The sequence below is a fragment of the Cavia porcellus genome, unplaced genomic scaffold, assembly GCF_034190915.1.
Source record: "Cavia porcellus strain 051 isolate PalLab524CR breed Dunkin Hartley unplaced genomic scaffold, mCavPor4.1 scaffold_18, whole genome shotgun sequence".
Classification (NCBI taxonomy): Eukaryota; Metazoa; Chordata; class Mammalia; order Rodentia; family Caviidae; genus Cavia; species Cavia porcellus.
In genome coordinates this window covers 37,114,700-37,127,136 of record NW_026947501.1, presented here as the reverse complement: position 1 = coordinate 37,127,136, position 12,437 = coordinate 37,114,700, and the positions used below count along the sequence as shown (strand labels likewise).

Sequence of the window (12,437 nt, the reverse complement as noted above, 5' to 3'; positions counted from 1 at the left end):
TCACACAGTGGATTCCCTGCACAGGGCTACATTTAAAGATGACCAACACACACATTCATCAGAAACACGCACACACACACACACACACACACACACACACACACACACACACACACAGAGAGAGAGAGAGAGAGAGAGAGAGAGAGAGAGAGAGAGAGAGAGAGAAAGAGAAGGAGCCACTTGCTCTGGCACCCAGCGCTCGAGACTGATGGGCATACAGCCAAATCCATGTGGTTGGACTTAATCATGGGAGCGAGACTCTAAGTACAGTAACTGAGACAAACTCCAGGGAGAAGTGGGAAGATGTTGCGCTGCAGGATGGACTGGGGACCCCAATCCCTAGCCTCAGGGAGCCTTCCTTTGGGGAGGCTGATGCCTGACCTGCACACGGCTGTTTTAGGAGCCCTTCATGAGAACTTGCTCCTGAAAGCCTGCTGGCAGAGGGCACAGGCAGGCATCCAGTGCTGACCAGAGAAGTAGGGATCATCCCCTGAGGCCCACCTAAGTGCCGCTAGGGTGAAGCCACCTGTCCTTTCCTTCTTCTGTTCCAACACATCAGGGAGAGTGAGGGGGAGTAAATAACATCCTATGTCCCCTTTAGAGGGAGCCACAAACCTGGCTATGATGAGGATGGGGGGCTTTAGATTAGGGTTTGGGATGAAGCTTTATATTGGCCAGATCCAAACTGAACATAGACTAAAAAACAAAACAAAGAAAACACCTCAAAATACCTGAAAATGACCCAAAAGCTGTACTATTTATCCAATTAATAAAGGAGGGTAAGGGAAGATACCAAAGCCTGGCTGAAAGTTCTGATCCAAAGAACTCCATGTCTATTTGCCACTGAGTTCGAAAACTCATTGTATCAGATATAAAGAAATTTATTGGTTTTGAATTAAAGGAAATCAACTCAGGTTTGAAGAGCCATGGAGAGAGGAAAAACCATAAAGCGGCAGAAACTGAAGATGTTCTGGGTTGACGATGATAGAAGGAAATAATTTGGTTTTTAACAGAAAGATACCTAGATATCCAGCACTTGAAAAATACATTGACATAATCCCCTTGTTATGGTTAAAATGTTTTTTTTTTCCCCTCCACCAAAACTCATGTTGAGACTTTGTCCCCAAGTGTTGAGAACTCTTGGGGCCTGAAACAGGGGTTAGTATTTTTTTTCTTGAAAATCAATTCTTGCTCTCATGGGACTGGATTTGTTGCCACAAGAAATCTAAAGCCAGTTTCTAGCTTTCTCTCTTTCTCTTCCATCACTTTCTCTCTCTCTCTTTCTCTCCTTCTCTTTTTCTCCCTCCCCCCTGCATCTCCTCCTGCCATTCGATGCCATCTACCATGAGGTCCACATAAGAAGCTGATGCTGGCATCATGGATCTCTGTGACTAAGAAATAAATAAACCTCTTTTCTTCATAAAGTAGGCAATCTCTGCTACTTTATTATAGTGACACAAATCAGGCCAAGACACACCTTTCCAAATCAGTTAAGCAAAGAAGATATATAATTTTATTACATGCATTATTTACACAGTTTATTAGCTTAGTAAATAATTTGTGCAGAATAAACTAATTCTTACCTAAAATATTTTTTCTTTTTCTTTCCAGTTTTGATTCAATGATCTCTTGTGTTCTTGCAGATGAAGTTTGTGCAGAAAAGTTTAGATAAACAGGGACATAGCCAGCTGATTCTTGAATTTTATTTAGCAATCCTTTTGCAATAACGGACTTTAAAATTAAAAATGTTAATTGATTTCAGATTTATCCCAATGTTTTTCAATATCCTAAATCACTAAAGATCCAGTACAATAAGTGACAAATAGGATAAAAGGAGAGAGATTAAATCCAGACTGAAATGTCTGTATTCTCCAGTTTACTAGACAACCCACTTAGGTATTTACACTTATCAGGACCAAAGAAATATTCTAATCAGCTCCACCTCATCATAAAATTTTATTTTAGCTTCATGCCAAAATTCATTCTGGTTACTATCCAAACCAATTTGATAATGAGAGCCACAGAAAGATCCGAACTTCTTTTAGAAATAATTTAGAGGGGAAACCGTGAATTCCTGTTTGTCTGAAATCCTCCCAAACATTCTCCCTCTACTCTACTTTTTCCAAAAACATTAATACTGCATCATTACTATGTTAAATAGTAAATACGTAAGAGGGAACAGGCTGGCCTTCAAAGGCCTTTTGAGGACACAAGCATTCTGGCCAGTTTCCACCCAGCCAGCGCAGTGGCGGTTCTAGAAGACCCAGGGACTGCAGTATGAAAGTCCGAAACATGAACACCGGTCTCTAAGTTCCTATGGTTTATATAAAAGCAACTCCAGGATTTATTCAGAAATTGGCAAACTCTGGAGTAATTTCTAGGGCCGGTATATATTCAGCAGGGCTACATGCCTGAGAAATAATGTTATATCTGGTGCCAAGAATTCTAAGGCCACTCTGCTCTAAATTTTGGACAGAGCCTCCTGTTGCACACAGATTCCTACCTTGCCTACTCCAGTTATCCCGGTAAACAACACCGAGTGCTTGACCGCCAGCAGTTTCTCCATCAGATACCCAAAGCGCACTGTGTCCGTGGTGGGAACGAGCATTTCAAAAAATGGGACGTCCCGGCTGTACTTGAAGGCAGGGATGATTCGCTCCCAAGGGTCCAGCCGCTTGGTGTCAAAGTCCATGTGAATGCTCCACAGGTCACCGGAAGTGGGGAGCTGCAGCAGGCCAAGAAATGTCACTTTCAGTAGTCGATAAGCAGTACTGTCACAGGGCCGTACACACATGAGGTATGATCAAGAAATATGTTATTTCATGAACTTTATTGTAAAAATTCATTTTTGTCAGAATTTTAAGATGTAATTTATTTGTTCTTTTTATCTATCCTTCTGTCAGTGCTGCATCTCACTATTGTTGCTTTAAATTTATGTAGTTTAAATTCTCCAGGTTTGTTTTCTTTTTTGAAGATTGATTATTGTAAGAATTTTATATTTTCGTGTAAATTCTAGGATGAGATTGTCATAAAAATCTGCTGGAGTTTTGAAATCGGAATTGCTTTAAATATTCAGAATACGCTGGGAAGAACAGACCTCAATAATAACAGTGAACAGTCTAGTTCACAAACATACAATATCTCTCCTTTTGTTTAACCTTTTAAAGTTTCTTTTGGTGAAATTTGGTGATTTGTACACGTCTTTTATATCTTTTATTAAATTTCTTCCTCAGTATTTGATATTGTTGCCATTGTCAAGTGTATCACTTGAAAATTAATTTTTGTGGAACTTATATTCAATGGTTTTGACAGCATTAATTCTAATACTTTACTTACATATTGTTTAGGATTTTCTACATATTTAGCATTGTTTCCTGCGAACAGTGATGGTTTTACTTCTTTCTTTCCAAAGCATACGTGTTTTATTTCTTTTTCTTGCCTTATGCTCTGATATGGGTCTCTAACTCAGTGCTGACTAAGTAACTCATTCATCATAGACTGGTTGGCGTTACTTGGAAGGAAGAGCTTTCCCTTCTCCCCTACTTATTTTTTGTTATGTATATTTTTATCATCAGTATAAGCTCATAGATTTTGACTTCCTTCAAAGGGTCATAATCTCACATTGCCAGTATACATTTTGATGTTTAAATCTACCCAGTTTTGATTAGTTAGGGTTCTTTAATACTGGGTTCCATGTTCTTTGGACATTTCCCATCATTCCTCAGGCACATCATTACTAGCTGGCATGAAGTGTTACAGGCACAGTTGGTAATTTCCCTGCCCCTATCTTGGAAACAATTATTTAACTGTTTCCTTTAGTGCAGAATAGTATTTAGACATTACCATGCTAGGTATGTACAGCTGCTGAGCTGTTGTTTCTAGTTCCTCTCAACACATGGAACTAAGAAATTAATGTATGTATGAATATATATGCTCCTTGACAGGGTTATTTCCATCCTGCTAATCCTATGCTAATCTTCTAAAGATGTTATAAGTTGAAATGCTTTTAATATTAATGAATATCATAGCTTAGTTTATCCTATCTTAACTATCCTCACAAATTGTTGGGCAAAATAATTTAACATAAGGCTTATTTTATATTAAGTGCTAAATGTTTCATATAATTTATTGACTATTGTACTATAAGTGAAAAATAGAGTGGTTAGGTGTATACACTTTTGCACCACCACACAATCAAAATGTTCTCATCGCAAGTCAGGGATCATGGTGTGTGTGTGTGTGTGTGTGTGTGTGTGTGTGTGTGTGTGATATACAAAAGAAGTTGGTTTTCTGTATCCAGGAGTTCTGTTTCTACAGACACAGTCCATCACAGATCAAGAGAACCCGCATCTCTACTGAACATACAGATTTTTTCTTGTTATTATTCCCTAACAGATACAGTCTAATAATTTTTTACACAGTATTTCATTGTTCTAGGTGTTATTAAGTAATCTAGAGATGATTTGCAGTACAGTGGAAGGCTGTGTAGGTTATATGCAAACACTAAAGGATTTTATTGAAGGGACATAATTATCTGTTGATTCTGGCATCCATTGAAGAGTCCTGGAACCTCCACCCCTCATGGATACTGAAGGACAACAGTAGACACAGCAAGTTCGTACAATTCTATGTATACATAGGTAATATTTTGAAACCCATGAATACTGATGTTTCCATTTTCAATCCAATAACACAAGTGCATTCTAATATTTTCCTTTCATGTTTGTAAATCTTTTCTGTAACAGTGAGAAATCTCAATATATTCACTCATTTTGACCTTAGTATGTATTGAAAAACTTTTAGAAGTATTAAGGAATCACATAACACAAGATCAGTTTACTAATTAGAATTCAGTATTCACTAATAGCAAAGAGTTTCTTTTTAATTAACTCCACAGCTTATTTTCTTTGTATGCTGGGAAAAGATCCCTAAATTTTTAAACAATAAAATAAATGGTATCTATGGATAAGAAAGTGACTCACATAAAAAAACTCTCAGTGAAAAATTTATTTTTATAATGGAATTAAGGTTTTTAAAGTTTGATTTTAAAATTTAATTTTGATGACTCAAAATTACAATGCTAAGTTAATTTTATCCTTACCCTGGCATCAGGATTATCATCAAATTGTGTTCTAATAAATGTATCAAAAGAATCCCAATAGCTTTCAGTTAAGTTTCCACCCACGGACCATAAATAACAGAATACAAAAGTCTGACATATCACAGTGTTCAGTTTGGTTTTCTCCTGGAAAAGTAAAGAGAAATACTTTTATTATTCTATATATAAATATACAAAGAATCTCAAATTGGAAAGTCCAATGATTTTCTTCATTTAAATTCATGATTTTAAAAACAGGAACAGTGTACATTTCATTCAGTGGTTCACAGAGTGGTTTCATCATCTACATAACTGAACACTGGTGAGAAAATGGTGAAACCCAAAGAGAAGATAGATCAAGGTTGCCTTAGCAAGGCTCTACTAAACCTTTCTAATGTTTGCACAAAGCCATTTATAAACACTGAGAATATCCTGGATGTTGTAGATTACCAGGGAATTAAAAATTGAGTACAGACATAAACTAGAGGCTCTCTAATATTCCTTCTGACCTTGAGATTCTGTAAATCCAATCATAGACATTAGCTCTCTGAAAAATTAACTTCAAAGCCAAATGATTAGATTTCATGATTAGATAGGTACAAAGAATCTACACAATAATCCCATTTTCTCAGGTTCATAGCAGTAAGAAAAGCCTTCCAATACCATTGATAAGTTCACTCCATCTTTGCCAAAAAGCAAAGATTCCAGTAAGTAGCACAGTGTGGTCACTTTGCTGATGTCCACTTGGGAGATTGCTTGGTTGCACTTTTTATTAATAAAATTTAAGCCTTCATCAACATAGCGTTGGAAAAGGTTCAGTATATATCCTTGGGTTTCCTCATTCAGCTGAAACTGAAATAAGCAAATAACGTTTTATTTAGCAAGATTCGATGAAACATTAAATTTAGAAAGCAGTTGGTTAAAATCTATATATTTCAATATATCCAGTAACCTTTAAATTAAAGGATATAAACAAAATATGAAAAATTTTAAATAGAATAAATTTTAAGGAAAATTTTTATGATTAGAAAAAGCCAAACCCAGGAGATTCTGGGTAGTTGAGAGTGTTTTACTTCTTGCTTTAGTCATGGGTACGGAGAAGCTCATTTTATAACTGTATCCTCAAACTGTCAACGCGTGTTATGTACATTTCTTCATTGATAAACTTCCCTGAGGAAGAGCAGTGAAAAGGAGGAAAGTCTTTTTTCACTGCCCTGGCTTATGTTAGCTGTGTTTTTAGCAATTTGAGAAAGTGGCTAGTATTTACACTTGTTGGGAGTGAATCTGAGAAACAGCTAGGAACAGAATGAGTAGGGGCTATCAGGCCGGCCTCAGGGAGTTTACAAACATTCCTGGAGAACTAGGAATTTCTGGGAAGAGAGACAAGCTGAAATAAAGGAATTCCCTCAAGGGAGCGGCCGGGTGCTACCTTAACCTACTGCTATTCCCTTATTCTAGGGTAGTGGGCGCCCTGGCAGATGGAGTGACCGGACTGTCTGGCTGTGCTTACTCTTTTAGAAATATCCTTCATCCACGTCTTAACGCAGGGCATCCATTTCAGTTCTTCAGGATCCACAAACACCATTCCACACCGGCTGACTGTTGCAGGGGAGGCAACTCGTAGATCTTGCACCTGAAGTTGAAAAAGTGGAACCGGAAAATGTAATATGATGCTTCCTTATTCCTCCAGATTCACTGTTAATAATTTACACTTTTTTTTGGATCTTTTTGAGACAGGGTCTCACTATGCAGTTCAGGCTGGCCTTGGGCTCACTTTGTAGCCCAGGCTGGTCTTGCACTTCCCACGATCCATCCTCCTGCCTCAGCCTCCTGAGTGCTGGGATTAGGAGTGCGCCACCACACCCGGCCAATTCACACTTGTAAAGCTTGACATGGAAAGACTATGTGGGAGACAGAAGAGTGAGAATAATCAGAAATGGAGAAGAAATGTTAAAGGAGGCAAAGGGCGAGGAAATAAAAGCAGGGGGAGAGAGGATATAGTCAAATTCTGTGGGTGGAAATAGGCATTTACTTTTCTTCTTCTGAGTTTTCTCTTCTTTACTCATTCTTATATGTAAAACCCAGTCTGATACCTAGCACAGTAGGCATTCAATCTGTATTCCATAAACAAATAGCACTTGGGTGGTGTCTTCCATAACGGTTTGCAGGTTTATTTGGTTCATATCCTTGATCCAATACTTAATCAAACATTCACACCATGGTGGAACAATTTATTTATTTATATATTTTTATTTTTTTATCGGTACCAGGGATCGAACTCACGACCGCCTGCTTGCAAGGCAGGTGCTTATGCAGCTGAACTAAATTCCCAGCCCCCAGTTTATTAATATAAAAACATAATTCTTAAACTTAGAATTTGAAATTCTATCTATCTATCTATCTATCTATCTATCTATAGCAAGTGCTGAGAAACTGGATTTTATTTCCTCATTATAGAGAGAAAGACTTCAGACACTTTGTCAGGAGTGACAGTCTATTTCACAGGGACAACTTAATAAAAACTTATTAAGTAAACAGAGCATATCACAGATGGTAAATGATAGTGTGAGAGGAAAAATTTAATGATAGTGAGCCAATTAATGACTAATTTCACTCCCCAGTAAGTTAAATATTTACCTCAAACAGCATGTGGATTTGAGGCGTAAGTTTAATCCTCTCACTGTTAGCAAGGCAAAGCATCTTGTTGTCATCCAATACTGTATTCATGTTCTCAATCCAAAGAGCATCCACTGGCCCATCGCTGATGATCCATTTATGGTCTTCTGAGGTATCATTCACAGCTGCTCGAACACTTAGTGCCATCAAACCATCTTTCCATTCCAACGTGATATTATTAACTTCCCCATATAGTTCACCCATTGTTATTGATTTAGGATTAAGAACATAGGTTTTAACTGCTTGATAAAAGGGATTGCCTAGATTCAGTTTTTGTAAATTCCCTAACGTCTCTGCTAGTATTCGATAAACTGTGGTCTTGCCCCCTCCTGTCGGCCCTACTAACATAACACCGTGCCTCACGAGCATAGTTTCATAGAACTGGATCACTTTTTTAACCATGCATATCTCAGGCTGAAGGTTTTGTCCATTCATGACGTCCACAATTGTTGACTGTAAAATACCGTAGTCATGTTCTGGAATTTGGACTCCAGGAAAAAGGTCAGATATGATTCCACTGATAAAACAAAATTAAAATCAATTAGGAACTATTTTTCATTGACATTTCCCCATATTTATTACAGCTAATTGATCATCCTGGATATGCACAACATGATTTTGCATGTACCAGAATTTTGTACTATTTGCATGTGCCATTTGCTGTACCTATATTTTGTATGATTCTATTATTTTGTATGATTTTTTTTCCTGTATGAAAGACAAGTGTTTTTAAGTATAGTAGGAGCTTCTTGAAGATAAGCAATATCTCTTACACTTCTACATTGTCCATGGTATATAGTGTAGTAGCAAATATATAGAAAGTATTGAATTTATTAATTTATTTAAAATTATATCTGTATCTCAACTTTTCCAAAAAGCATTTATATATGCTTATAACTCTACATGGATAATTAGAAAAATAAGATGAAGATGAAATGGAAAATCTGTAGCCAATAAAAAAGGGAGGAAGGATAAAATTCACTGGTTCTATGCAAAACAGTTTATAGATGTTTTATGGGGAAAAGAAAATAATTCACTACTTTATAATATAAACACAAAAACATTGGAGATTCAGTAAATACCTTATAGAAAATACAGTACTAGATAAAAGTAGAAGAGATGAATTTTGCAACACTGTGATAAAGAGATCTTTATAAAAAAGATGTGAAATCTACAATTGTAAAAACATGTTGGCCCAGTGAAAACACCAGACAAAAACAAATCTCCTTGAGATAAAAGGCTTTATGTATAAACTTAAAAAAAAGAGAGGCTCAGAGAAATATTTCCAATATTTATAATACTTATAGTTTATTAAGTCGTGTAAGAAATAAATGAAAAGCACGACAGAAAAATGCTCTAAGAATAATAAATAGAAATGGTGAAGAACATAGGAAATGATGCATAATGCACTAATAATAAACATGTATAATAAAATAGGCTACTGTATTTGGACACTATTTAAAGATATTTAAGGGGAAATTGGAATTTTTATGAAGTCGTTTTATAAATGGAAGTGGGAAAAACCTCTTTGGAGAGCAATTTGATAGAATCTGTTTAAATGAAAAATGGGTGAATGCTCTGACCCAGGAAACTTGCTTTCAAGAATCTTTTTTCTAGAAACATCACAGGTCCAAATATATGTACATATATATAATTAAAAATAAAAAGCAAGCCAACAAACAACTCCAAGGAAAAATATTAAAAAGATAAATTAATAAAAAAAATAGTTCATTGGGTAATATTTACAAATTACCCACTATATTTATAAATTAAGCTGCAATAAGTTCTGGACACCCTGGCTACTTAACTTAAACTGTATTACCATATAACTATACCGAGAAGATGGGAAGAAGGGAAAAAGCTCCAAGCATATCCTTATTTTCCTTTACTAATTTAATGCCTAATACTGAAAATCAAGAAATGGCATAAGCATAAATACTAAGATGTATGAAGGAAGACTGCAAAATAAATAAGAGTTGAACGTTGATCATCTTGGGGGAGTGGGAGCTGCTTAAGGGCAAGGAATTGGTTTTCACAGGACTCATTAATGAAATTATGTTCTTTTTAAAACTATGCATACATGTAATTTGGAAAAAAATTTAAACATTGAGTAAGAAATGGATAAAGGCTATCACATTTCTAAGGCCCAGATCTACTGTTTTTCAAGCTAGAAATTTCTCTTAGAATAGGAAGTTGTAACCAAATGTTAATGTATATAGCACACCACCTGATTATGATCCATATTTTGAAATAAAAAGTAATAGAATAACACTGAACATCTGGTGTCTTTAGTTCCAACTAATATTTCTTAAATTAAATGGCATTAGTTTGTAGAGAAGGAAATAGTTGGAGACTACCCCTTCTGTCTAGGTGACATCCACGCTTTATTCTCTGACATGCAGAACCCTACCTGAAGAGAATAGCATCATCGTTTAGAAATTTTGGCAAGTTGGAGTCTCGTAAAGCTCTTATCAACACCACGTCTTCATTGAGGTCTGGGTTTTCTCTTTTTAAAGATCTAAATTCAAGGGAATATTGAAGATGTCACAAGAATGTAAGGTTGAATGTGATTTCCAAAACTGCAGGTTGGGGAGTCTACTTGTAGGAAACTGTGGATTCCCCTTCCCCTCATCCCAAGATTCCAGTTGGAGGGAGAGGATCATTTTCCTTTGAGTACTCAGCATCCATCTCTATCACAACACAGGGATGAGACCTGCTCTTGTGGTTTATGTCGGTGACCCCCAGGCCGCATGTATTTGCATTGTGCATTTGTGATTGTTTCATTATCTCGCCCTTGAATTGATGGTGTGAGTGCTACACCCACATAGGGGTGGAGCCAGCATACAATGTAATGGCAGGAAGAAGGTGTGTCTCTCCCTCTTGCTGGTTCCTGCTTGCTGTTTGCAGCCGTCATGAACTGCGGCCCTGCCATGCCCACCTGCCTTGGAGCCAACTCAGTGTGGACTGAAACCTCCCAAAACTGTAAGAAATAAACTTTTCCTTTCCCAACTTTGGGCACTGGGTATTTTGTCTCAGCAACGAGTAAAAAGCAACTTAGACACCCACCCTGGCAACAATCTTGAGGAGAATGACAAGGCCACCTCCTCAGACACATTGCTCCCTCATCCCAGACTTTATTCATCCTGAGTTTACAGTCTTCTGAATGCTTTATGGTGACACATCCCTGTCACTTGCTGTTTCCTCTGTCTACAACATTCTATCTTGTTCTTTTGCTCACTCTTACGTACCCTTCAAAACCCATCCCAGTACTCCCTTCTCTAAAAGCCCCTGTGCTATCCATCTACTTCTCCAGTGGGCCTTGGGTGCAGTCCTTTTGCTGCCCTCATCACACTGAGTAGAAAAGTGACCACTTGCCAGGTTTACCCACTGGGCTGGAGCCGTGTTCTCTGAGTGCAAAGGTATGTGAAACTCTTAATTCCTAGTCTGTGATGGCCATGCTGTAGAGGGGAGATGTGCTGAATCTGAGAGCTTAAAGGAAAGCACAGGTACATAGTACAGAGGGATGTGTGCAAAGAAGAAGAGCCAGGCACCAGGGCCCTGGCTGTGCCAGGCCTGAGTCGGTGGGTCAGCCTGAGAGGAAGGATTAGAAGGAGAACTGATGTCCTTGGAGACTCTGGACAAATCAGATTCCAGACACAGTCGTTTCAGGTGGCTCTAAAGAGATAAGCTGGGGCCCTCAAGAAGAAAGATTCTTACTTTGCCAGAAGCCAGAGAACAGCTCAGTCTTCAAGGGCTTTGTAGACAGAGATGGAGCCTGCGATTTAAGCCTAAATTGAAAATGGAATGATGAAGTCTCTTGTAATTCTCAATGCTTTTAAAAGCAAAATGTATGACTTGTCTTATTGTAGATGCACATCAGACTGTGTGCTTTTAAAATCTAGTCCTCTTGTCTGACGGTAGTACACAGGCGTCTGTATACCAAAACCCAGCGTGTGAGGAGCTCAGGGGAAATGAAAGTTAGCGGAACACTAGTTGGATTCAGGTTCAGTCCGAGGGGAACCATGTTGGGACTCACAGTGAAGATCTGTCGCTGAGTCAAGGAGCATCAGAGGAAGGAATGCTAACTTCAGCAACAGATGGCACTTGTTAGTCACCTACGATGGATCAAGTGTTGCTCCAATAGCCTTCTGTGAGTTACCCACTTAATGCATCTGAGTATGTGGCTTGGAATCTCACTCCTGACGACCCTCGTTTCTTACCCAGCCATCACCAGCACAGACTTCACAGCTCTCATGCCAAAGTCATAGTGATCCTGCTGAGAGAGCTGCTCACTGCAGAGCTTATACATCTGAGTCATTTTTCTCGCTAATACTTTACTGGATTCAAATCCTTCAGAATAGAGGATTACCTAGAATAGAAAATACAATAAGATGTTTTTATATTGCATGGATGACAACATATTAACATGATACTACTGTATACAAGCCTACTCTAGGATGTATGTATTTTCCATGTTGTTATCTCATTTAACAAATGAATACAAAGGTTGAAGACAGAAGACTTTTCTTTGCTACAGGAAGGCAGCAGGTAGGATACTGTACACAAACACCTGTGCACTGATTCTACTTTCTCTCTATAGATGAAGGCGTCAACTTGGTGACATTTGGTTCAAGGGGCAGAATCCAATTTTAAAATGTTCACG

At 37.8% G+C, this 12,437-nt stretch overlaps 1 protein-coding gene across 1 annotated transcript in view; it reads right to left on the bottom strand.

Moving 5' to 3' along the window:
* Dnah6 (dynein axonemal heavy chain 6) overlaps window positions 1-12,437 on the bottom strand; it is a 221,096-nt gene that overhangs the window by 94,452 nt on the left and 114,207 nt on the right. Inside the window, exons 32-39 of the mRNA XM_023564757.2 lie at window positions 11,995-12,143; window positions 10,185-10,292; window positions 7,736-8,291; window positions 6,609-6,731; window positions 5,762-5,950; window positions 5,102-5,245; window positions 2,504-2,725; window positions 1,584-1,731 (exon numbers count right to left, since the gene is read on the bottom strand). Of these exons, the coding sequence (XP_023420525.1) occupies window positions 1,584-1,731; window positions 2,504-2,725; window positions 5,102-5,245; window positions 5,762-5,950; window positions 6,609-6,731; window positions 7,736-8,291; window positions 10,185-10,292; window positions 11,995-12,143 (1,639 nt within the window). The remainder of the gene's footprint in view (window positions 1-1,583; window positions 1,732-2,503; window positions 2,726-5,101; window positions 5,246-5,761; window positions 5,951-6,608; window positions 6,732-7,735; window positions 8,292-10,184; window positions 10,293-11,994; window positions 12,144-12,437) is intronic.